This window comes from Stegostoma tigrinum, chromosome 21, assembly GCF_030684315.1.
Source record: "Stegostoma tigrinum isolate sSteTig4 chromosome 21, sSteTig4.hap1, whole genome shotgun sequence".
In the NCBI taxonomy this organism is placed as follows: Eukaryota; Metazoa; Chordata; class Chondrichthyes; order Orectolobiformes; family Stegostomatidae; genus Stegostoma; species Stegostoma tigrinum.
Window position 1 is genome coordinate 36,867,653 of NC_081374.1, and position 27,914 is coordinate 36,895,566.

Here is a 27,914-nt window from a genome sequence, read left to right on the forward strand (position 1 = left end):
TCTGAAGCTGAAGCGCATTTTCAAACTAAGAATTTCTCTTTCAACTACAACTTGGGACACAAGAACTAACTGCCTCTTTTAAAGGGGAAAAGTATTAGATGTCTTAATTTTTCTGATCAAGGTACATGGGAATAATGAAGCTATTAAGCAATTTCTATACCTTTAAATTTAATTTGACAATTCCAGTTCAAAGACAGTAGACAAAGTCTTATGTCATTCTGCTCAATGCATTCTCTTTATCATTCTATACTGTAATCTCTCCACTGTAGAATGATTAGGAGCAAATCATTCCTGGGTTTTGGATTTTTCTGGATTGTAGAATTGTACTAGGATGCCTCACCACAAGTATGAGTCAGAAAATGCTGTAGATATAATTTGCCTGAAAATATAAAACATCATAACTTATTTAAATACTTTATCATCCATTTCTGAAGTTCTGACTAAAATTACATTGCTAAGGAAATATGTGAGTCTTTTAAAAAAAATCCAGACAACTAGTACGTCCAAATACTAGATTTCCAGATAATTTAGTTTATTCAAATAATTTATTTTTTAGGGTTCTGTAGGAAGGCACATTTTCTTATTTGCCTTCCTGGAATTACACCCTAAGCTCTGTCATTTGCACCCGAATGAATTATAAAAGGTGTATGAATAATACTTTGAGATTGCCACTGTACAATTTTTCCTGCATCTAGATGGAGTGTTGCCTATTATTCTTTACTGATTACAGGGGCAGGATAGGAGTCAGAACTCTATAGGAAATCCTAAATATATTCAGCTGCTGCACATGACTTGTACAATTTAAGAATCAAGCCAACAGATAAATATATACATTGAATTAGTGAGAAACTGAGACAAACTATCACATAGGGCACGTGCTGAAACTTTGCTTATAGAAAATCTAAAATCTAATTGCCATTTCTTCTTCTCACAGCCATAGAAACTCAAAGCCCAGAACCTCGTGGCTACATCCATGCTGGGTTTTGCGGTGAGGCAGTTAAGACTGGCTCAGGTCTGGTCAAAGATTGCTCCAATCACTTCGTGTGCAGGAAGACAGGTACACTAGTCGGCATGTAATTTTGTCAACGCAGCATCTAGTCTGATGAGCCAGGAAATCATCTCAATAGTGAAAAATACATGCATGGCAGCTTAAAAACAAATGTCCAGGTATCACTGGTTCTTGGGTTGCCAAATACGAGACACTGTGCTTGCACTTAATAACATGCCTTCAAATGTTGGGGAAAAAAAATGAACAATGGAAGTTTCCTATAGACAATTCAGGATATTGGTGTTAAAAATGAAATTAGTCACTTCATTAACTATTGCTGATGATAAATTCAAAATTTAAACTAGGAATTTTATTTTGATCATTTGAATTATGAACAGGCTGTACCATAAGTGTTTAAAATGCAACTAAAATAGTAAAAAGTTTTATTTTTCAAGACATCTGGCATTTTGGATTTCAATCAGGAATGTTATAACACTAACCAATCTGAACATTAACGCAACATTCAAAAAAATTGTAAGTAGTTTCTGTTTTAATACATGTCATTAAATTTTAGGAAACAATTCTCCAACAATTACATTTTAAGGACATAATGTAGCACAGTACCTTACAACCCTCACATGCATGTACACCATAATGAAAGCCTGAAGCCTTATCACCACATATTCGGCATTCCACATTCACTCCAGAGGTGGTGGCCTCCTCATTGCTAATTTTGGATTGAACAACAAATGGGCCTGCAATTTCCATTACATCTGAAAACAAAAATGCATTAATTACAAATTCAAATACTTGACTAAAGTTACGTGTTTTACACCATGCAGTTCAATGTAAATCACAATTATTTTTTAAACTCAGTTTTCAGTTATTTCCCTTTTCTCTTACAGGTACGCATCAGAGTAAGTAGAAAGCAAACAGCTTTTGGGCTGAAGGTCGACAGAAGTAACATGTGGTTTAAATTTGGGATTGTTGAATAGTTTTGGGAAACATACACATTTAAAAACATCATTTATTATTAATTGGACTGAATCCTTAAACCACTGTTTTAGTTTTAAACTATGCTGTTTTCTGAAACTGTCACAAGAGAAATGGGGAACACAAAAATTCACAGATCACCATGTTACTTGAAACATTGGAACAGGTGTTGCCCAATTGGCAACTTGAGCTTATTCTATCAATGCGATCATAGCTGTCTATAGTCTTATAATCCTTTAAGACCTTCAGTAAACCTTTGTAATCCAACCTCCAATTTTAAATTTACAACTAATCTAGGATTAATTATTTAGTTGTCCAAAACCTAACAGTGAACTAAAAAGATGTTGACTATCAGTGCAAGGACTACTTAATATATACTTAGCAACTTCTGACTAAAATTGATGTTAAGTAATGCCAGTTTTTGATTTGTTTAGGCAACTCAACTGTACAGGTTGTGAAGCTATTATCTCGTTATTTGGCTTGATTAATAATTCAAACAACCAACAATTACGTTATTTTTTTCTTTTACAAGATCCCACTCCACATTAAAGGATAAAAACGATTAAATTGGTGGAGTTATACAAAAATCATCTAAACTTCAGATTTTTTGTGGACTTATGTAAAACAGTTACTTAAGTTGTATATGCCCTTGGATCCTTCTGCATTGTTCATCACAAAAATAGAAAGAAAGACCAATAAAATAAAATGAAAATTCTGAAATAAGGTGATAAGAAGTTAATTGTTACCAAGCCGTGTAAAAACAGGTTAGCTGTCTTCTTGGCTCCAGCAATAATTTACCTCAATATTGCAGAATTGTCCAATTAGCTATTATTCTCATATTAGCTTAATCAGTGAGATTGAAAGTTATCCAATTATTGAGAACATCACAGGTGAGCCCAATCTATTTTTTCAAATATATATATATATAGAATCCCCACAGAGTGGAAACAGGTCACTCAGCCTAGCCAATACAACCAACCATCCAAAAAGCATTCCACATAGACCCATGCCCCTACCCTTTTCACTGTAACCTTGTATTTCCCATGGCTATCACAGCTAAACTACACATCCCTGAACACAGAGTAATTTAGCACGGCCAACCCACCTAATTTACACACCTTTGGATGACCGCAGGAAACCTGAGCACCCAGCAGAAACCCATGCTGACATGGGGAGAATCTGCAAATCTTCATTGAACATCTACACATGCAAAATCCCAATAAGGGAAACTCTAGTTGATTTTCCTCTTCAAAATAAAAGTGTTGTGGCAATTATAGATGAAGTTAGTTAACTGAAATCAAAACCTGAAATTGAACTTAGGCCATTTTTAGGTATTTACAGCATTAGATTGGAGACTTGACATTAATCTATTAGGACATTACCATCTGGAATTGTTCAACCTGCCTGCTACCACCTTTGCCCATTTCTGTATGTCATTATACAACAATATTGTGGTCTATTTTGACTTACTAGTTGCAAGTTTCAAGGTTCATTAATGTCATGAGATTAGATTTAAAAATGTTTACATTTGAATCCAAATTCCAAAAGCACCATGACTCAGAACCATGAAATCCTTTCGGAATTAATATTCAAAAATGTTGATAATCACAATATATTTTGTTGGATGATTTCCTGATGAAAGTATCAATAAAAGTTGTAGAAAAATTTTTGTAAAGTTAGTGAACAAATTTAATATACTTCCATTATTTTAACACACCGTGAGGTGGATAGACACATTATCAATAAAACCCTGGTAAACTGCCATATTTCAAGGAGAAGCAGAACCAAAAGATCACATATTCCAAACTAGTTACAAGGAGACTGTACTTTATTCAGCCTTATCTATACAATATACGTATCTCCTCAGGCATTCAAATTTAAAAAAAGTAAATGAGATTTACTAGATGAAGTTGTTTTTAATTTAAAGCACAATTAGTAAATGATACAATAGCTACATTAAAGAAATAGCACCTAAGAGTATTTATTACCTTTTTGACTACTGGAAGCTACTTCAGCATCTGGTCCCAGAGCTTCATATTCTGTAGTCTTTGAATCCACCCAATCATCCCCCTCCTCTTTAGAATCTGATGACGCATCCTGTAGTTTTTCCATGACCTATTACCCACTTCCTCAGCAATCTGACTCTTGAGTCATATCTCTGACGTGTGCATTGTTGGCACAAATGCAAATTGGTCAAAGCCCCAACAAAAGACATTCATAGACCTGATGAAATATAAAACATTATTTTAGAACCTTTCCCTACAACAAATAAAAAAGGTTGCTGAAATCAGGATTCAGTAATCAACTGATCCTTCAAAACAAGTTTAATGTTTGTACCTTAGCTTGAATCTGTGATAAAAATTATATTTCAACCAGAATTTACATTCCAGGTAAGTTAAATTACACACAAGTGCCTATGTATTATTTTAATTAAAATAAAGGTTTATACTGTGACTTCAGCACAAAACGTGATAGATTACTGTGAGAACATCTCATCAGCATTTTATCATACAGTTTGTGGAAGATATAAAGGCTGAACATGTCATGACTGTACAAAGATAGTTGGCTGGAGTCAGAGACCACGCAGTGTTGAGCTGGAGGAACACAGCAGGCCAGGCAGCAGAGAAGCAGGAAAGTTGATGTTTCAGGTCAGGACCCTTCTTCAGAAATGGGGAGCTAGGAAATAGAGAGGGGAGGCGGGTGAGGCTAGGGAAGGTAGGTGGGATGGTGATATGATAGTTCAGGTAGGGAGTGGCGAGGATTAGTCATTGGGATGGGTGGGTTGGAAAGGTGGGAGAGAAGATGGACAGGTTGTGTCAGGTCAAGGAGGCAGGGCTAGACATGAAATGAAATGAGGCCGGGGTGGGAACATTTTAAAACAGGTGAATTCCATATTTAGGCCATTGGGCTGTAGGCTCCGAGGCAGAATATGAGGCACGCTCTACATCAGTGAGATGAAGTGTGGACTTGGAGACAGTTTTGCACAGCGTCTGCCTTCCGGTCACTAACCATTTTAACTCCCTCTTCCAGGGTAACCTGGCCATCCTGGGTCTTCGAGTGTCACAATGACGCCACCCGCAAACCGGAGGAGCAACTTCACATATTCTGCCTTGGGAGCCAACAGCCCAATGGCCTAAACATGGAATTAACCAGTTTTAATTCCCCACCTCGGTCTCATCTCTGACCCAAACGTTAACTTGCCTGCTCTTTGAATGCTGCCTGGCCTACTGTGTTCCTCCACCTCACGATTGTGTACACGGCTTTTGTCTTAAAGGCCTCTAAACAACTGAAAACAAGTAATATACATTTGGTAAAAAGTGGCAACAAGTTTCCTTCAAAATGTTTATAGCTACATCAATTCATGATCTATCAGTTTTTTCCGCAATGACTAATACCCATACTTTTGTCTCAGCATCTTCATGGTCAGGCAGTTAAAATTATTGCGCACTGTCTGCAACAAGTCGGACAGTCAAAAAAAAAGTTGAAAATAAGGCAAAGTGAAACTTTCTACAGTACGTCCTGCAGATGACATGGAAATGTGTCATCCAAACACTTAGTATTTTTAATACGTGCGAGTGGAAGATTTAAGACACAAAACAAATTCAAAATAGTTTTGTTAGAGGTGGACAACATGTGTTTTACTGGGGACAAACCCAACGTTTGACACAATTTTGGGAGAAAAATCAAAAGTTAACACTAGATAGATAGATTTGGGAAGAATTTCCTCATTCCACTTCTCAAAACACTGAATCCTTATCAATGCCAGCCATGGGTCAGCTCACCTTCGAGTCAAAAGATTGTGGGCTCAACTCATACAAAACTCGTACAAATTAAGACTGAAATGTCAGGTCAGTATTCAGAGAGAGTTGCACTGTTATGATTTTAGCTGACAGTAATACTGTACGAATCATGTCCTAGAATAAGCCTTGGTAGAACACAAGATTTATCCTTTTCTTAAATTTATCAGAGGTCATTCACTGGCAGCCTCCTTTGAATTAGCATGGGTGTAATTTTACCAAAAGAAACTTTATTACGAAACAAAAGTGAGCTACACCACATTATTCTACACTACTGGAAGGAACATTAGAAATTTAGAAATATCAGAAACATCAACTGTAAATTTACTGATGGGGTAAAAAGGATCAGACACCAAATCTCTGTCTAAAGAACCCGCCTCTGACATCCCCTCTATACTTTCCTCCAACCAGCTTAAAACTATGACCCATCGTGTTAGCCATTTCTGCCCTGGGAAATAGTCTCTGGCTATCAACTCTATCTTGCCTCTCATTATCTTGTATACCTCAATTAGGTCCCCTCTCCTCCTCCTTTTCTCCAATGAAGAGAGTTCGAGCTCAGTCAACCTCTCTTCATAAGATAAGCCCTCCAGTCCAGGCAGCATCCTGGTAAACCTCCTCTGAACCCTCGCCAAAGCATCCACATCTTTCCTATAATAGGGCGACCAGAACTGGAAGCATTATTCCAAGTGCGGTCTCACCAAAGTTTTATAGAGCTGCAACAAGATCTCACGACTCAAACTCAATCCCCCTGCTAATGAAAGCCAAAACACCATATGCTTTCTTAACAACCCTGACCTCTTGGGTGGCCATTTTAAGGGATCTATGTATCTGCACACCAAGATCCCTCTGTTCCTCCACACTGCCAAGAATCCTATCCTTAATCCTGTACTCAGCTTTCAAATTCGACCTTCCAAAATGCATCACCTTGCATTTATCCAGGTTGAACTCCATCTGCCACCTCTCAGCCCATCTCTGCATCCTGTCAGTCAATATCCCGCTGCAGCCTACAATAGCCCTCTACACTGTCAACGACACCTCCAACCTTCGTGTCGTCTGCAAACTTGCTGACCCATCCTTCAATCCCCTCATCCAAGTCATTAATAAAACTTACAAAACAGTAGAGGCCCAAGGACAGAGCCCTGTGGAACACCACTCACCACTGACTTCCAGGCAGAATATTTTCCTTCTACTACCACTCGCTGCCTTCTGTTGGCCAGCCAATTCTGTATCCAGACAGCTAAGTTCCCCTGTATCCCATTCCTCCTGACCTTCTGAATGAGCCTACCATGGCGAACCTTATCAAATGCCTTGCCGAAGTCCACATACACCACATCCACGGCTCGACCCTCATCAACTTTTCTAGTCACATCCTCAAAGAACTCGATAAGGTTTGTGAGGCATGACCTGCCCCTCACAAAGCCATGTTGACTGCATTTAATCAAGCCATGCTCTTCCAGATGGTCATAAATCCTATCCCTCAGAATCCTTTCTAACACCTTGCAGACGACAGACATGAGACTTACTGGTCTGTAATTGCCGGGGATTTCCCGATTTCCTTTCTTGAAGAGAGGAATTACATTTGCCTCTCTCCATCTTAATGTGTCTTGCTTAACTGTATGTATTCCTCTCTGACTCTCTAGAGCTTTCTGCTTTCGGAGTCGCCTTTGAAGTAATTTCTCCCCAGTCCTGCCACGACTAATTTGGAGACTGCTACTCATAGCAGTGCTTGTACTATAGACATCTCCTCTCCAAATAAATTGGTTTTGCTCTCTCCTTACTCCTACCCAGAGTTGTAAAACTCAAGTCAGTAAACACATTTTTTAAAATCTAGGTGGCTTGCTAGGTATTTAGTTAACATTACATTATTACTTGGAAATATTGTTTTTAAGCTCACCTTAAAAATCAATTTGACTTCTGTAAACAAAATTCAGGCTTTCACAGTACCAAAAATTAAAATCCATTTTCCTACTACATCGGGAGATAAGCTTATTGCAAAGTTGGGTACTTAAAATTGGAAGGCAGGACATTAGAATTTGTTTGTAAAATGATTTGGGGGGGGGGGGGGGGTGAAAAAGAATGCACGATCTCTTTAAAGAGGATGACGTGTTTTGTGTTTTTTTTAAGGCTGAGGTTTTTAAAAAGTCTGCAGGCAGCAGATGATGCACAGAGTTCTTGAAATTGAACCCTTGTATCAAAAGGTTGTACTATTAGCAGCAAAGCAGCACTTTTACCAAGACAACTGGTTTTTGAATTTAGCCAATTAATTTAAACCAGGCCTTAGATACCAAAGCCCAATTAAACTCAAATCTGATGGTTTTGACAACCTTGGATAATCCTATTGTAAGAAATTAATAGGCCATCAAGGGTAGAAAAGAGGACATGTGAAAATCTGAGACAGCGAACTGTCATCTGCCAAGAGAACAGGTCTCAGCTATAAAAGAAAGAATCACCAGGTCTCAGAAATCTCTAAGCTCTCAGACTAAACACCATCTAAATAAAAAGGGTACTATGGGACTCTTATCTAATATTCCTGACAAGAAGTGAACGAAGGAAGGAATTCCTAACTGAAGAACAGCGAAGGCAAAGAACATTCCAGACGACTTATCCTGGCTATGATTGAGAGATTAAGTTTTAATTAATTTCTTCATTATTTTGGTTTACATAGGTGGGACTTCTTATTAGAAGAGCACGCCATTAGAATTTTGTCTATTTTGGGAATAGTTAGTAAATAAGGGGGAATTGTTCACTTTATTAGTAGTTGTTAATTTATTAACTGTTAGCGTTAGGTAAATCTACTGTTACTTGTTTATTAGAGTATCAGGAGTTCATTTCATTTCACCTCTCCTTTCTGCAACAGATTGGGGGTTTGAGTCCAGGATCTGAACAGATTTGAAAATGTTTGGGGTACAAAAACTTGCCAGCAGATTTAAACAGACTTGGGGATTAGTGTCCTAGATCTTTAAATAAAACTTTAGGTAAGAAGGGGAAAATCCGTTTAATTTCTGTGACTTGCGGTTGATTAAATTAGAAGTGGGGAAAATGGCTCGTAATATTGCTAGAGAGGTTCTGGAGTTTGAAGATGCTTCCCAAATTTGCCAAGAATGTTTAGGAAGACACAGGAAGTATATACTTTGTCTTAGCAAACAGGTTAGATTTGGCTTTAGCAAGTGGCAAGAGGAAAGCTAAAATTATAAAAGATTTGTCAAGCATTTAAGTTATGCCAGAGAAACAAGCACGCGCAGTGGAGTTAGAAAACAAAAATTGTAAAAATTAGATAATTGGAGTTAGAAGAACAAGAAAAGGAAACAAGGTTAATGTTGGAAAAGATGAAGCAGCGTGAACATGAAAAGAGGTTTGAACTATGGTTAAACCAGAAGAGAAAGAAAAGGAAAGAATGTTTGCCTTGGAAAAGGTGAAAGTTGGAACTTAAGCAAAAACATTTCAAATGGCAGAAGTAAAAAGTACAAGATAGAAGTGAGGAAAAGCAAACTCATTATAGCCAACAGCCTAGTAGGTATATTACCAAAATGCGATGAAAAAGATGTAGAAGCTTTTCTTTATTTCCTCTGAAAACTCTGCTAACCAGGTGAACTGGCCAGAGACTGTGGGTAATATTACTTTAGACCAAGCTGGTAGGCAGGACTACAAAGGAATAAATTCTGAGTGCCTATGAATTGTTACCAGAAGAAGTGTACAGACAACAGTTCAGGAATTCACAGAAGGAACCAAGTCAGACTGAGAGTTTGAAAGCATTAGACATAGCAACTTCGATAGATGGAGAGAGCATTAAAGATTAAAGATTGAAAAGGTATGAGGGTCTTAGAGATTATTCTGCTGGAGGAGTTTAAAAAACTCTTGTTGAGGAACAGAAAGTTAAAACAGCAAGAAGATCTGCAGAGATCGCGAATGAATAAGCTAAAGATGCAAAGCTATAAAATCAAAATACAGCTTCCGACAACCATTTCATTTCATGACGGATAGAAATTGGGAAGAGAGATCCTTCAATGAAAACTAAAAAGTTGATTACACAGCCAACAGTTTACCACATGAAAAAAGAAACGTAACAGGGTGAAAAAGAGGCAAAAGGTCTCAGCTGTTTCCACTATAAGAAGGTAGGGAGGCATACAGTCACAGTGCTGATGAATTAAGAGAGGCAAGGGAAAACGGAGGTGGTAAAAAAAAAGGCTAAACCAGGGAGATTATTTGAGGTAGTGAAGGAAATCCCAAGAGAAGTCAAGGAGGTACAGGAGAGGACACAGCCTCGTCAGGGGCTGGATAGTAAGATAGTACCCAATCTCTTCAAAGACTTCACCTCTGTGGGCAACGTTTATTCAGGAAGAACAGGTGACAAGGTTAAAAAGTTAAAATATTGAGAGAGAAACAGAAGCTGGTCAGTCTCTAATAGACAGAAATGGAAGTATTTGTACTTCTTTTGAAGCATTACACAAGAGAGAGTGATAATGTGGAATGATGAGAGAGATTTAGCATAGCCCTGTGTAAGATAAGGCTGCAAAGTGACAGTGGGAATGATTGAAAGAGTGTCTATTCCAGGAATACAGTTTGTTCTTGGAAGCAACCTAGCTGGATCAAAGGTGGGAACGATGCCCATTGTAGAGGAGAAGCCATGAGAATTTACCACAGTCATGCGCAAAAGTTGCATTAATAAGCTTGCAGAGGTCAATTTTAGTTCAGCTGCAGGCCAAAAGATAACTGGAGCACTGCCAGAGAATTGGAATGGATGAAGTTGTTGACTTACTTGTCAACCTGGCTGGTTTTCATTCAGACATTTCGTCATCATGCTAGGTAACATCATCAGTGGAGCCTCTGACAAGGCGATGTTGCTCCACTCCACTTGGAATTTATATTGTCCGGTCTGTTATGGTGAGTGGTGTCACGTCTGGTTTTGTTCTGCGTGGGTTTGTATATAGGGTCCAATTCTTTGCTTGTTGATTACTTTTTGGGTTGAGAACTACCCCTCTAGGAATACCCATGCGTGTCTAATGTTTGACTTGGGCTACTATAGTTACGTCATCCGCTATTCAAATGGGCCACCACTCACTGCAACATGCCAAAACAACGCAGGAAAAAGAGGAAGACCACCTAGATAAAATCTTCACTATGATCAGAAATCCCTGCGACAAACACAAGAATTAAAGACCCCATTCCCACAACATACAGAACTAACGTAGTTTACAAAATATCATGCAACGACTTCCACAAACATTACATCAAACAAACAGGAAGGAAACTAGACATCAGAATACACGACCATCAGCAAGCAGCAAAACGACACAACAAACTTTCCTTAATATCAGTACACTTTGACAATGAAGGCCAGTCTAACTGGAACAAAGTAACCATAGCAGCCCAAGCCAGACAGACACGAGCAAGAATTCCTGAAGGCATGGTTGTCAACCCATAATGCAAAAACAAACATATAGAATTGGACTTCACATACAAACCCATATAAATCAAAACCAGAAATGACGCTATTCACCATAATTGACCAGAGAGTGTAAATTTTCAGCCGAGTAGAACAACAACACTTTATCGGAGGCCTCACTGGCTATGTGACCTAGCATGGTGATGAAACATGAGTGAAAAACAAGCCAGTGCGGTGACCAAGTCAACAACCTCACTCACATCCCTTATTGGTAACAGTTGGTTCTACCATAAATAATAAAGTGTGAAGCTGGATGAACACAGCAGGCCAAGCAGCATCTCAGGAGCACAAGTGTGTGTTTCTTCAACACGAATTGGCTTTAATGTGATTGAAGAATTTAGAACGCTATTTATAGAAGGTGAACCTTCCTTACCTGTATTGGCTGTGTGATTCCAGCCCCATTAGTTTAACAGGCACAGCTGTTGCACAATTGTTTCATAATGTGAGGTCACACAAGAATGGAACTATTGTGATACATTGATAACTACTGTGTTAACAAACTAAGATTCTTATGGAGCTTGATAGGATTCACATGGAAAAGTTGTTTCCCCTTGTGGATGGGGTCTAGGGCCTCAGGGAATAATCTCAGAACCAGGAGGAGTCTCACATTTAAGACAGAGTGGTGGAGGAATTTCCTCTGAAGGTAGTGAATCCATAGAATTCTTTAACAGCAGAGGGCTGTCAAGCTTGGGGTGTTAAGTACATTCAAAGACCAACTTTGAATTTTAATCAGCAAGGTTATAGGGAAAAGACAGGAAAGTGGAGTGAGGATCATCAGATTAGCCACAAAGTCACTGAATGGCAGTGTACTTAATATGCTGGATGGCCGGCCTCCACTCCTACAAATGGTCTCATTCATCTTCAAATAGTTTTAGTTCAGTAACTATTGGAAAAAGGTCTTGCTGCTCACCAGCACCCTCAACCCCTGGTTCGGAATCTTGCTAGGTGCCTAAACCTCAAGGTATGGAATTTTCTTCCTGAAGTGTCGCTACCTTTATACACACTCTCCTCATTCAAGATCCTCATTAAAGCCCATCTCTTTCACTAAGTTTTTGTCACCTGTTCTAATATTTCCATTTCTGGCTGGGAACCTTTAACGTGCTCCTGCCTGCATCAGTTGTTATGGGTTAAAGACACTTGCTTTAATTAAGTTAATAATTACAGCATAACTTCCAAACCATCCAGGCATCTTCTACATCAGTAAATTCTAGAGGAAACTGTGGGCTTTAAATGTGGCTTGACAAATTACATCTGTGTTCTTCAGCAGTTTTAGCCAAGCTGAGAAATGGGTACTACAGTCCCAAAGACTTCAAACGAAAGACAAACAGTTCTCAACCTATATACACTGGTGTTAATTAACAAACAATTTAATGTCTTCACAAATTCAATAAATCAGTAAGAAATGTTAGGATAATTAATTTAATGGGGGAGTAAATAAAGGCCTCGACAGGAAATAATAAACCTGCAATCTACAATAGATTGTGGATATGGAATGAATGGACAAAGTACTGTAGCATATCTAGTAAAGGAATTCCACTCAGTGGCAACAATTGGTACTTAATACAATCCATGTCAATTAGATCACTTGGCTGGATGGCTGGCACCAACAACACGGGTTCTATTCCTGTACCAGGAGAAGTCACATGAAGTACCTGCCTTCTCAGCCTTATCCCTCACAGGTGTGATGACTGTCAGGTTAAACTCACCACTAGATGTCTCTCTGCAATGAGAGGACAGCCCTAGGGTCCTCTAGGACTATGGTGACGTTACTTTTAGGTCAGTAGTGAAACAAAGCAGTTTATTATTAAAAATTGTATTTGAACCGAGACAGCCTCCTCTGGGATGACCACACCCTCCTCTGGGATGACCATTTAATAACAAACCCAGATTTAATCCCATTATGATTCACTATCACCTTGGAATCACATTTGTTTAGTTATCATTGGAAAGTACTCCAGGATGAAATTTAACGTTGCCACCAACACTCCTCCAATTCAGGGTCAGTCAAATTAATCATAGCAACCTACAATCAATCAGAATTAAGAATGCAGCACAGAAAGCATAAACTGAGAACTTTCTCCTCCATGTAGACAATTCTTTATGATAGAGTACACTTTTCCAATGAACCTTGAAACTACAATTTCAGGTGACCAGACCACATGCTGGAATTTTCTACTGAATGCATCTAGATTGTGGGGGTGCATCAAAAATCACCTGTTGTGGACCTAAATGTCTTATCCATGCCTTTGTGGAAGGTGTTTCGTCATTCATTTCCTACACTATTAGGAATTTCTATGAAGTCTCTCTCAGCTATCCTGGTAGGAAATATTAGTGCTCTTAGTTAGTATAGAAAACAGGAAACTTTTAACAAACATGTGAGTTTGTGGGGAGTTCAGCAGGAAAAAGCAGTTTGTTGTGTTAATGACCTAAGAGGAACAGAAAGTTCCCAGGTCTGTCCTGATTTAATGGCCATCAGCAGACAGTAAACAATAATGGGCCTGAACGTCCCTGTATTAGAGAGGATGACGAAACAGTCAGGGTTTGAGTGAAGATTTGTAGCTCGGGATCTGGTTGTAGATGTTGGTGTATTCGCCAAGCTGGGGGGTTCATGGCAGACATTTTGACCCTTTCACAGGAAGCTTCATAGCTCCAAGGTAGAAAGGGGATGAAACATTTGCTATCAAACCTCCCAGCTTGGCGAACACACCAACATCTACATTCAGCCATTATTCCCACTATTCTGAATTCCTCGTGATTCCAAAAAAGTACATCCACGCACATATTAGGTGGGTTAAGATTAAGTAGGCTATGATTTGGTCCTGGAATAAATGCCTACCATCACGCACTATCTGAGCTGACATGACAACTGGTTAGTAGGTATAGCAACTTCATGAAGGCAACAGATTTTTCAAAAACACCAAAATTAACATATATCTGATGTGCAGTAAATTCTAGCCTGAGAGACAAAATGTTACCAATAGGAACTAAACCCATGTGATCTAATTTTTTTTGTTTCAATAACACGAAAGAATCAGAATTTTTCCCCTAGATTATTAGTAAGTGTCTTTCCATCCCCATATGCTAAAAATAAGAACATTTAGTCATAATCTTCCAGCCATCACGGTGCAAGGCAGGCTATTTGAATCAGCTGGTCTTTTCCTTCCCATCAATTCCCTGTGGTGAGAGGTAACGGGAACTGCAGATGCTGGAGAATCCAAGATAAAGTGTGGGCTGGATGAACACAGCAGGCCAAGCAGCATCTTAGGAGCACAAAAGCTGACATTTCAGGCCTAGACCCTTCATTGTTAAGAGTCTGGGACATTCCAAACATGTACAGCTGAGATAAATCTCTCTGAAATCTTAGTGCACATTTCTTGTCCTGTATTTCTCTGTACATTTTTTCCTCTTCTCTTCCACAAAGCCCTAATTTCGTTATTCGACTATGGTTTCAATGGCTTTGGTTCTTCTCCAATACCTCAAAAGTATCTGTTATTGATAACACCAACTGCTATCTGTTGATGTAGTTTATTATTGCATGTCAAGCCATACTTTCAGTTCCCTAAATAGCCTGTTCAAAAATTTTGTCTGAACTGAAAAATGAAGCGGATTATCAAACAGAAATACTGGGTATGTTATTTTGGGGAAGGGGAAGAGGGAAGAGGGAAGAATCTGAGATCAAGTCCTTGTTGATGCAAAATGCTATTGTACATTTTCCAACAGCTAAATGGAGTAATATAATTGGGTGCTCCAGTAGATACGATAGATCATTCACCCAGCCAGGGAAAGTTGTACTACAAGAGTTATTTCATGACCTCTATTAGCTCCTGAGTTTTTAAGAAGGTAGAGCTGTAGCTCCTCAACCCCAAAAGAGAAGGAAAGAAGGAATGTGGATACATAAAAGGAATCCCTGGAATGCAAACATAGCTTGGTCAAGAGAGTTTTAACTACCACTTATGACACTACGATTATGTTGAAAAAACCCACACAGGCGAATGTCAACATCTCTTCACATTCTTAGCCCTGGCATTTCAAAATGATAAAGCTATTGCAAGACAACTGACCAACAAAATGTGAATTTAGCAGGGGAACTACAAATAGATCGATGCCTTTTGAATCAAGATTTAATTGATAACATAGGTTCAGCCAAGAGGAAAACTTCAACTAGTCACACAAGACTGAAATCTAATGAGATGATAAAACAATTCAAATCAGATTACCACACACACATTATTTACAGGTCATGTGGTCATAGAGCTGTACAGCATGGAAAGAGACCCTTCTGTCCAACTCATCATGCTGACTAGATATCCTAAATAAGTCTAGTCTATTTGTCAGCATTTGGCCCATATCCCTCTACGCCCTTCCAATATAAATACCTAACCAGATGCCTTCTAAGTGTTATAACTGCACCAGCCTCCACCAATTCCTCTGGCAGCTCATTTCATACATACACCATCCTCGGCGTGAAAATGTTACCCTTTAGGTGCCTTTTAGATCTTTCCCCTCTCATTTTAAACCTATGCCATCTAATTTTTAGATTCCCTTACCCTGGCAAAAAGGCCTGACTATTCATTCTATCCATGCCCATCAAGACTTTATTAACCTCTGTAAGGTCGCCGCTTAGCCTCCAAAGCTCCAAGGAAAATAGCCCCAACCTATTCAGCCCCTCTCTATAACTCAAACCTTCCAACTCTGGCAACATCCTTGTACATCTTTTCTGAACCTTTCAAATTTAACAACATCTTTCCTATAGCAGGGAGGCCTGAAGTGAATGCAGTATTCCAAAAATAGCATAACCAAAGCTCTGCACAGTTGTAACATGACTTCCCAACTTCTAATGGTCAATGCACTGACCAATAAAGTGGACCAAATGCTTTCTTCATTGCCCTGTCTACTTGTGACCCCACTTTCATGGGATTATGAACATGTACTCCAGGGTCTTCATTTAGAAACACTCCCTAGGACCTTACCATCAAGTGTAAAAGTCCTGCCCTGATTTACTGTTCTAAAGTGAATGACCTCATTTATCTAGATTCAACTCCATCTGCCATTCCTTGGCTCATCTAATCAAGGTCCCACTGTACTTTGAACTGTTTGATGTCATCTGTAAATTTACTAACCACACTTCCCATATTCACATCCAAATAATTTATATAAAAATGACAAAAAGCAGTGGACCCAGCGCAGTCCAAAAAGCAACCTCCACCAACCACCCCGCCTCCCACCTTCTAGCCACTTTTCTATCAAAATGGCTAGTTCACTCTGTATTCCCAATGATCTAACCTCGTTAGCCAGTCTACCATGCAGGACCTTGTCAAATGCCTCACAAAGTCCATTTAGACAATGTCCACTGCTTTGCCTCTATCAATCCTTTTCATCACTTCGAAAAACTCAATCAAGTTAGTGAAACACAATTTCCCACACACAAAAAAAACTACATTGACTATCCCTAATCAGTCCTTGACTTTCCAAATACATGTAAATCTTGTCTTTCAGAATCCCCTCCAACAACTTGCTCAACACTGATGTCAGGCTCGCCAATCTATAGTTCCCTGGCTTTTCCTCACAATAATTATTAAACAATGGTACCACGTTACCCAATCTCCAGTCTCCCAGCACCCCACCTGTGGCAATTGATGATACAAATATCTCAGCAAAGGGCCAGTAATCACTTCCATAGCTTCCCACAATGTTGTGCAGATTTTTGCAGACATGTTCTAGGGATCTTGTAGTGACTGCCCCTATCTTTGATCCACAAGACCTGGGTTCAAGTCCCACCCGTTCCAAAGGTGTGTAATAAGATTGCTGAGCAGGTTGATTAAAATAGGTCATACATTTTCTGTTTTAGGGTCTAGATAATTAAGCATCAGGAATTCAGAAAAATTACAACTACAAGCCACGTATATGATCAGAGCTCTCAAAACAACTTTGAATTCTAAACCCAAATGGAAGATAATTAAAACAGTTAGGAGTCTGCAGACCTTTTTTTATTCCTGAAATACTGATTACAGATACAAGCCACCTCAAAATTAAAAAGAAAAAAAAAGTTCTAAAAGTTATGATGAAATTTAAATTGTCCAAAGAAGAAATAGGCTGACTGGAGGTTAGGAAGCCTTTTTCCATTTAAATCAAAGACTTAGATGAGGAAAATGTAGACATGGTAGCTAAACGGCAAAGTCAACTTAAGGAGCTTGTAGAAGAACACCGGTTGAGCAACAAAAATTTGGCAAAAGAACCAACTTGGAAAATCGATAAAGCAGAGTATTATTTGAGGGAAATTGACGGCAGAAATACAAGATACAGGGACTTACAAGTTTTAGTGCATGGATCACAAAACAGGTTCGTAAATAGGGATATGCTCAATCAAGGCAGCTAGTGGAATGCCCTTTATTAAGGGCAATTAAATAAAGTAAGGATATGGTTAAACAGGGTGATGGTGAAACCACTGCTGAATACTGTGGCTGGTTTTTGTCTCCTCATTTAAGAAAGGCTGTAAATGCATTGGAGGTGGTTCAGTGGAGGATACCTGGATAGAATAGATTGGAGGGGTTAGGTACACAGGTGGGCTTGTTTCTGATATAAATTTAGAAGAGGGAGGGATGACTTGATTGAAGAAGTGTACAAGATTCTAAATTATATTGACTGAGTGGAGATGGAAAGGATGTTTCCTTTCATGAGTGAAGACAGAACTAACTTTCAGGAAAGAGATGGGCAGAACAGTTTTTTCCAAGGTTATCCAACTTTGGAACATACTGCCTTGGCAGAAGTGAGTCAGTGAATACTTTAAGGCTAACGTGGATAGGTTTTTCTTTGACAAGTTATTGGGCTTATAGGAGGTAAATAGGAATGCAGAATTCGAAACACATAGATCAGCCATGATCCATGATGGCACAGCAAGCTTGAGGGGCCAAATGGTCTACATCTGCACGTTAACGGACCAGTTCAGGAGACTAAAGAACAGCTCATGGACGATGCAATTGAACATGGAGTATAGCAAAATTACCCGATTACGTGGAGGGAGAGGAACAGTGTACATGAAAAGTGAAAAGTGAATCAAAGTGATAATTGTAGCAAAGTAACATTCCATATCATCTGACATCATCCTTGATTAGCACTGAAAAGTTTAGGTGCTTCATGCAGGACTCGGGTATTGTCTTATCATTGTAATGCTTAGATGGTTGGCATTAACAATTACTTCAAATACTTTGAAACTAATGCAAGATGATGTACAATTACAGAAAACTTCAAAGACCAAAAAACTCAAAAACAATAATGAACACAGCACCAGAGATAATGGGAACTGCAGATGCTGGAGAATTCCAAGATAATGAAATGTGAGGCTGCATGAACACAGCAGGCCAAGCAGCATCTCAGGAGCACAAAAGCTGACGTTTCGGGCCTAGACCCTTCATCAGAGAGCGGGTCTAGGCCCGAAACGTCAGCTTTTGTGCTCCTGAGATGCTGCTTGGCCTGCTGTGTTCATCCAGCCTCACATTTTATTACCATGAACACAGCACTGTTTGGGCCTTTGTTCCAAGGTTCTTCAGAAATGCTATGTCTCTCACTAGGGATTAAAGTGAATGAAAAGCAACTGGCATTTCAGTCGTCTTTGTTAGTTAAGTCATTATTTTAAAACTTCATTCATGGAACATGGATGTCACTGGCTGGCCAGCATTTATTGTCAGTTCATTGCTGTAGGTGGTGGTCAGCTACCTTAAATTGCTGCAGGATGAGCCACTATACCTGGGGAGGCATTTCAAGATTTTGATCCAATGATAGGAAACACATGGCTACTCGATCATTAAATCGGGATTGAGTGTGGCTTGTAAGGGAACCTGCAGATGGTGTTGTTTTCGTCTATCTACTGTCCTTACCCTTCTAGCTGGAAGTGGTCATGGGTTTGGAAGGTGCTGTCTAAGAACCCTGATGAATTTTTGCACTGCATCTTGTAGATAGTACTCATTGCTCCAAATGAGCAGTGGAAGGAATAGATGCAGTGGCAATCAAGTGGGCTACTTTGTCTTGGATGATGTTAAGCTTCTTCAGTATTGTTGGAGCTGCACTCAAGGGATACTCTCCAGTTGCTATCACACTCCTGACTTGTGCTTTGTAGATGGGGGCGGAGGGGTGGGGGAGGGCTATGGAGAGTCAGGAGGGAAGTTACTCAGTGCAGTATTCCTACCCACTGTATTTATATGGTATATCCAGTTGAGTTTCTGGTCAATGGCATGTTGGTATTTGGGGATTCAAGGACTGTAACACATTGAATGTCAATGGCCAGTGGTTAGATTGTCTCTTATTGGAGATAGTCATTGCGACACAAATTCCAGGCACAAATGTTAATTGTCACCAGCTTGCCCAAGCCTGGATATTGTCTAGGCCTTGTCGCCTTTGAATACGGACTGCTGCAGTATCTGAGGAGTTACAAATGATGCTGAACACTGTACAGTCATCAAGAACATCCCTACTTCTGACCTGGTAATGGAGGGAAGGTCATTAATGGAACAGCTAAAGATAGTTAGACACTTCCTTGGACACTACCCTGAGGATGCCCTGCAGAGATGTCCTGGAGCTGAGATGACCTACCTCCAATAACCACAAACATTTTCCAACATGCCAGCTTGATTCCAATCAGCAGAGAATATGCCCCTTCACATCCACTGATCCCAGTTTTGGTAGTGTTCCTGGATGCTACACTTGGTCAAAAGCAGCATTAACATCAAGGGCTGTCACTCTCACATCACTTGTTTCGTGGGCTGGAGTCCGTTTCATATACCCATTCGGTGGCATTCAGAAATAAATCTTCACAAGCAATGAGCCCTGTCTCTGAAGATATCCAATATTATGACTGCTTAACATCATCCAATCCTGAACACAACACCCATCTATAAACAAGATCCTCACCTCACAATATTTGAAATTTGAAATAAAAGAACTTCCAAGATTCTTACAGTTTGGGCAAATCATATTAACCCATTCAATTGAGAATGCTGCATGAAACACTGCTATTAGCATTCAGCCTTTAATCTCTTGCCATACTAAGACACTAACTCTCAGTGCAAAGTTGCTTCTGATAGGATAGCCAATGATGTTTCATCTTCAATGCGTGATAAGTGTGATGAAGTCCAAGTTATGACACCTATTTGTAATATTTACCTTGTGCTGCCATCTTTCCTGCAAGCAAATTACAAAACATTTCTGTATTTTTTGACAACTACTCATTGCACTCAAAAGAAACTTTTAAAAAGTCATTAAAAGACTTTTTTCATATAATCAATCATCAAATCCCTATACTATGGAAACAGGCCCTTCAGCCCAACAAGCCCACACCAACCCTAAGACATCCCACCCAGACCCATATAACCCACCTAATCTATCCTCCGGGAAATTTAACATAGCCAATCTACCTAGCCTACACATCTTTGGACTGTGGGAGGAAACCCATGCAGAAAAGGGAAGAATGTGCAAACTTCACACAGACAGCTGCCCACGGCTGGAATCAAACCAGGGTCCCTGGCGCTGTGAGGCAACAATGCTAACCACCGAGCCACTTTCCACAATACTAGCTTTTCCTGAAGTCATACTGGACTCAATATTAGCTGTTTCTCCTTCTACAGATGCTGCCAGAATGAAGTTTCTCCAGTATTCTTTTGGAAGGCATCGCAGTAGTTTTCACATTATACGGACAAGAATCAGTTCCAACTCAGCATTATCTCTCAACACCTCTACTGTGATGGTCAGGTTGCTTATCTAATCAGTAATGGATGAGCCAGAAATTTCCTCCACAGACTTGCCCTTCCTTTGCTCAGCGCTCAATATGCCAAAGGTCACCTAACCTCTACTGCCATGCCTCAACTCACACCAACTCCCCTTCTCTTGCTATTTTGATGACAGGCAGTTCCTCAAGATCAAGGGCGACACATCCATTCCAGTTCAGTGGGTTCTGAGATGGCTGTTAAGTCTAACGTGTGACCTGCAGAGCTTGCCAGGGTCAGGCAAGATGGTACTAGAGGACACAGGTAGATGAGGTGCTTGGAAAGCTGTGCACGCTTTCCAACATTTTCACTTCACATCTGAATGGCCCCCAAAAGACTCCCAATGTTCTCAGCAAGACAGAATTTAGCACAATTTCCAACTTACCAGTCACAGAAAAGAGCACAGAAGTCTAGGATCTCAAACATGAGGTTAAGGTTACTGTTTACAGGGCAGTGATACCCACATTCCTAAACGCTTTGAAGACAGGGACAACCGACAATTAACACCCCAAAGCACATGCGTGCTGCTAGCATTCCTCTATATGCCCTGTGCTCACCAACTCACAATGGCTTCAAGTCAAGCAATATCTTGATTGTTTAAAAAAAAACCTCTTGGTTTTCATATCATTCCATGATCTCATTCCTGTAATCTCCTGCAATTTGTTCTTAGATATCCACTTATCTAATTTGGAAAGTTTGAGCATGCGATTATAATTGCTCCACCACAAAGCTGTGCCTTCAATTCTCTATGTTTGAAGCAGCTAGAAATCTCTATTTCACTTTCCTCTTTCAATAAACACTTTAAAACAAACTGTTTAATTCTCTCTGATGAAGGGTCTAGGCCCGAAACGTCAGCTTTTGTGCTCCTGAGATGCTGCTGGGCCTGCGGTGTTCATCCAGCCTCACATTTTATTATCTCGGGTTCTCCAGCATCTGCAGTTCCCATTATCACTGTTTAATTCTCTCTCCTAATATGGTTCTGTGCCACACTTGGGAGTGCCTTGGGTTGCCACATTAAAAGGCAATATATGGTTTCTGTGAGAGGACTGACTATCTCTACAATGGCAAAGACTGAAGCCCAATCTCAGTTGCATTCACAGCCAAGTATTCCCCCCAAAGCCAGAGTAATATCTTTTATAATTTTTGAACCGTTTTCTCCTGCAAGTACCACTCAGCATCTTCCAGTTGGAAGTGCAAAACTCACATTCCCTAATAACTTAAACTACTGCGATGCCTTCCAAAAGAATAGCAAGCAAATCAAAAAACACTTACTGAAGCACTATTGCTTTACATTTCAGTGACGCGTGTTCTGGCAAAGGCATTGTAGGGTTTATTTACATGACTGTATGTTGCAAGAAGTCATAAGATAGACTACAAACACTATCAGCCTGTAAGGAGATTGCAGCTTTAACTCTTAGAAGGCTATAAGTTGCATATAGTCACAAAAAAATAGATAAACACACAAAAGTGTTAAAAAGACTACAAGGAAAGTTTAGTATTGCATTAATTACATTGTGACCTTCTGAATCAGGTAGATTATTGCTAGTGCCTTAGAAGCTTATTAATGACCATGATTTGATGTCCTGCACAATATTAGACTATAACATTGTTAAAATTTATACTAGTGCTCAACAGAATTAGTGAATTTAGGCTTCCAAGCTTAGATTTTATAACTTACCTCTACTTAAAGAATCTATAAACAAGATTAAACCCGGTTTCATGTTTTGAGATTTTACAATTATAGATTTCTTTTTTAAAAAAGGTATGTTGTAAAATCTCTATTAAGGTCAGAAGCCCAAATTCTCTTGTTCTGTTGAGCAAAAAGTATGAGGTTTAATAACTAGTACATGATTCAAAATGTTAGATCCAATAGCACATCAAACCTCTTCTCATTCAGTCTGTCTAGTGCAGCTGTGTATCAATCTTAGTAAATTATAAAACATTGTTGGTAGTTTAGGGCATCTTTTTTAGTTCTTGAAAACTAGACATGAATGAAAATTTTCTACTCATGCTCAGCTTTCGATACAGTAGCTCAGGGTCAGGGTGGCACACTTGCCTTATGTTGATGATGTTCCTCATGTAAAATGTCTTTGTATAAAAATATAACTTATATGAACAGAATTGTTAAAAACAGATTTAAGCAGACTTCTATCTCCATTAAGAGGAAGAAGAATAAAAATCTAAATTTGTCAAAGAGGAACATCATAAAGCATGGCCATACAAATAATTTCATAGTTAACATTCAGCTATTTAGAACTATTTCCAAAATGCTTATGCAAAACATTTCAATAGTTTTAAAAAAGTTATTAATGAAATGCCCTTTCAATGTCAATTTTAGAAAGTGTTTTGTTTCTTGCTGAAACTACAGCAGGATTTCCTACTTCAACAACTAACCTGGACGTTTCAAGTCAATTTCACAAAATAACAGCTCACCAGTGACCTCTGTGTACCCAAGATCATGAAGATTTTTGGAAAAGGAACGCAACTGAAACTATTCTGTGAACTGAGCTACTGGATCCAGTTCAGGAATCATCCAACTTTATGTAGAATTGCACTTCCCGTCTGACTTACTCTGGTAAAATTTCAAGCACCTACAGATTGCCAAGACTGAGACATAGTGCTTAATGGACAAAACCCATATTTCAAACTTTCAGCACAGTAACTATTTGTATCACCAAAAAAGAACCTATAAAAAGGTAGTTACTTCCACAAATCAGTTGTATAATGGAATGTGCGTTACTATCAATAGCAACTACAATATATTTATGTTGTAAGCATATTTAGCTTACAACCACCAGGATGGAACAATAGGTACGTCTGTTTTAGTATAAATACAATTACACTTTTCACAGTTCCTGTAAGGGGACAATGTTTATTCCATTTACTTAATTTTATCCACTCTACTGAAACTATTATCTTATCAAGATTTAAGAATCAAAAACTTAAAAATGTCTTACACAGGCCTCATTTCCCTTTATTTAAAATAATTGAATACTGTTGCATTATGTTTGATCTCCTGAGCACTTCCTTCTTGTAATTTCCATAACTACAAACCATCTTATTTCACATTTAGTTAGGAGGCAAAATGATTCTCCTCAGTCTTCTTCAGGCTATGGTGGATCTAACAAATTGGAGTCAAGTTGTAGAACAGTTGAAATTTGGAACAGATCTTTTAACAGGAAGCAAACTGTTTCAAACACTCACTTCTAAAATGATGACCACTAACTGCATTATTTTTGGGGTAAAGGAATATAAAACATTTCCAGAGACTTCAGGCTGAATATCTGCAATACAGAGTGTTCAAACATTGGGTGCAGTACAGTTTATAATAGCCAATGGGTGGGTGCAAATTCTGGCAGATCCAATAAAAGCATCATATTTAAAGGCAACTTAGCAGCATTCTTGCAAGCCACACACAAAGAGGACACTAGAAAGAGTAGAGAACAAGAGAGAAGAGGATGAACAGCTGAACGTAATTAGGTATCACAAATGCCCAGTGACTCCTCAGTGAAGGTGCTCCCACAAGAAATGTGGATGTCTTGGCTCACTGACCTGACCGCAATTAGTTCTTATGTCTCATTCTGCCTCTGTTGCATGGAATGTCACATGCTTGATACAGGGATGAGCCACTGCCTGAAATATCCTACAAAATGTTTCCAGAAGACATCTCAAATGAGCCTGGAGGCTAAAATATTAAGCAGAGTTAGATTCATGACCACACCCCACTTTTCATCCAGCACTCCAAATGCGCTTGCTACTGCCTAACTGCAAAAGAATAAATCTTTACAGTCATAAGTGCTCTGGCATTTTCATGAAACAGAATCTTTGTCTCAGTGATAACAGCATTATTGGCAAGCCAGTATTTGCTGTCCATCCCTAATTAGTTCAAGAACAAGGTGGTGACCTTTATTTTTTGAGCCACTACAGTTCATCTGTTGTAGGTACACTCACTGGAAAAACAGTTCAAGATTTTGACCCAGTGGCAGTGAAGGAAAAGCAAGATGGGAATTTGCATACTGTGGAGTTCACATACATATTCTGTCCTAATTCTCCTAAACAGAAAGTGTTTTCCAAACCTGAAACCTATTAAAGAATGCTTGATGAATTGTTGCAGTTATTTTCAACAGCAGCACAGTGTGTGCAAGACAATTAGCAGAAGAAGGAGTCAAAGTTGAAGATGATGGATTAGCTGCCAATTTTCTCAAGAAGGGTCTAGGCCCAAAACGTCAGCCTTCCTGCTCCTCTGATGCTGCTTGGCCTGCTGTGTTCATCCATCTCTACACCTTGTTATCTCAAACTAATTGATTCACTTTGGGACAATGAATGAACTGTCAACTAGGCAGTTTTCTAAAGGAAATGGCAACCACACATGAATTACATTTTTACATTTTTTTTTCTCCCAATAAAATGGTTGCCCACTTCCCATGCAACAATCTCTCCAATCTCTGCTCTTTGCTGGCCAGTCTTTTCACATTTCATACTGTCTCAAACACCATGGTCTTGCAAGCCAATTTCAAATGAACTTACATCAACTGATAGCCAACATCATCCATAATTTAACACTTTCTCCAAAGAGACTGCATAGATATTCTACAAGTTACCACCTTTTAAAGTTCAACTGTCTACTGCAGTACAATTTCTATTCCTAAAAAAGGATATATATATTTGGCCTTTTTATTAAGAAAAAAAAACACAGCAAGCTCTCTTGCAATGTACCATGGCAAAGGAAGTATATTATCACTCCTTCGGGTGCAGTTTAATGAACTCTAAGTGATGTGTGTACCACCCTTCACCTCTATTTTCATAATCTTTAACATAACATGCATGATACACAACTACAAATGTAGTCACTCAAGACTACCTTGTGATGAATTAAAGATAATTAGTGCTCCCACAAGAGGGGAAGGAAATGGCGTATCTTCTGGGGTTTTCTTCCCTAACAATATAGAGGAACAGCAAGAATACCACAAAGTAACCTAATTATAATTTATTTAGCTGAAAACATAATTGCACAGAATAAGATAATACATTTAGCTAGTTGATTCTAACTAATATATTCTTTAGATTGTGCATCGATTTTAAAAAATCACAAATGCAATTCAATGGCACTTTCAAAAAAAAAAACTCACTAATATACTTGATAATGCTTGCACCATGACAGTTACCCAACTATAAAACAGTTGCTCACACATTTGCAAAAATCTGGACACCATCTATTTGATTTTGAAAATGTGACAGCAACAACTATATGCATGCTAGTCACTGGATACCTGAACAGCACATAAAGTGCATTCATGCTACCAACCATAATGACAAGCCCTGATTTAAAGTGTAGCTGGCTTGGGAGCAAAGCAGTTGATAAAGGGTGAAGGATGAGAGAGCAAGAAAGTTCCTCATTGACCAGGGGCTGGCCTCTTGTGTATCAGTGATAATGGGAAGTGCAGATGCTGGAGAATCCAAGATAACAAAGTGCGTAGCTGGATGAACACAGCAGGCCAAGCAGCATCTCAGGAGCACAAAAGCTGACGTTTTGGGCCTAGACCCTTCATCAGAGAGGGGGATGGGGAGAGGGAACTAGAATAAATAGGGAGAGAGGGGGAGGCGGACCGAAGATGGAGAGAAAACAAGATAGGTAGAGAGGAGAGTATAGGTGGGGAGGTAGGAAGGGGATAGGTCAGTCCAGGGAAGACGGACAGGTCAAGGAGGTGGGATGAGGTGGTAGGTAGGAAATGGAGGTGCGGCTTGAGGTGGGAGGAAGGGATGGGTGAGAGGAAGAACCGGTTAGGGAAGCAGAGACAGGCTGGGCTGGTTTTGGGATGCAGTAGGGGAACGGGAGATTTTGAAGCTTGTGAAGTCCACGTTGATACCATTGGGTTGCAGGGTTCCCAAGCGGAATGAGTTGCTGTTCCTGCAACCTTCGGGGGGCATCATTGTGGCACAGCAGGAGGCCCATGATGGACATGTCGACTGAGGAATGGGAGGGGGAGTTGAAATGGTTTGCGACTGGGAGGTGCAGTTGTTTGTTGCGAACCGAGCGGAGGTGTTCTGCAAAGCGGTCCCCAAGCCTCCGCTTGGTTTCCCCAATGTAGAGGAAGCCACACCGGGTGCAATGGATACAATATACCACATTAGCAGATGTGCAAGTGAACATCTGTTTGATATGGAAGGTCATCCTGGGGCCTGGGATGGGGGTGAGGGAGGTGGTGTGGGGGCAAGTGTAGACTTGTATACTTGCGCCCACACCACCTCCCTCACCCCCATCCCAGGCCCCAGGATGACCTTCCATATCAAACAGATGTTCACCTACACATCTGCTAATGTGGTATATTGTATCCATTGCACCCGGTGTGGCTTCCTCTACATTGGGGAAACCAAGCGGAGGCTTGGGGACCGCTTTGCAGAACACCTCCGCTCGGTTCGCAACAAACAACTGCACCTCCCAGTCGCAAACCATTTCAACTCCCCCTCCCATTCCTCAGACGACATGTCCATCATGGGCCTCCTGCTGTGCCACAATGATGCCACCCGAAGGTTGCAGGAGCAGCAACTCATTCCGCTTGGGAACCCTGCAGCCCAATGGTATCAACGTGGACTTCACAAGCTTCAAAATCTCCCGTTCCCCTACTGCATCCCAAAACCAGCCCAGTTCTTCCCCTCCCCCCACTGCATCCCAAAACCAGCCCAGCTCGTCCCCTTCCCCGACTGCAGCCCAAAACCAGCCCAGCCTGTTCTTCCTCTCACCCATCCCTTCCTCCCACCTCAAGCCGCACCTCCATTTCCCACCTACTAACCTCATCCCGCCTCCTTGACTTGTCCGTCTTCCCTGACTTGTCCGTCTTCCCTGCACTGACCTACCCCCTCCCTACCTATCTTGTTTTCTCTCCATCTTCGGTCCGCCTCCCCCTCGCTCCCTATTTATTCCAGTTCCCTCTCCCCAT

General features: G+C 39.9%; 1 protein-coding gene across 3 annotated transcripts in view; it reads right to left on the reverse strand.

Annotated features, from left to right (window-relative positions):
* Window positions 1–27,914, reverse strand: part of ppardb (peroxisome proliferator-activated receptor delta b) — a 77,404-nt gene that overhangs the window by 48,176 nt on the left and 1,314 nt on the right. For 2 of the 3 annotated variants that reach the window (XM_048553531.2, XM_048553532.2), the window contains exons 2-3: window positions 3,970–4,204; window positions 1,613–1,761 (exon numbers count right to left, since the gene is read on the reverse strand). In XM_048553531.2, the coding sequence (XP_048409488.1) occupies window positions 1,613–1,761; window positions 3,970–4,093 (273 nt within the window). In that variant the 5' untranslated portion in view covers window positions 4,094–4,204. Of the gene's footprint in view, window positions 1–1,612; window positions 1,762–3,969; window positions 4,205–10,534; window positions 10,554–27,914 lie in introns of those variants that run through there. The other variant, XM_048553533.2, reaches the window with a different exon arrangement.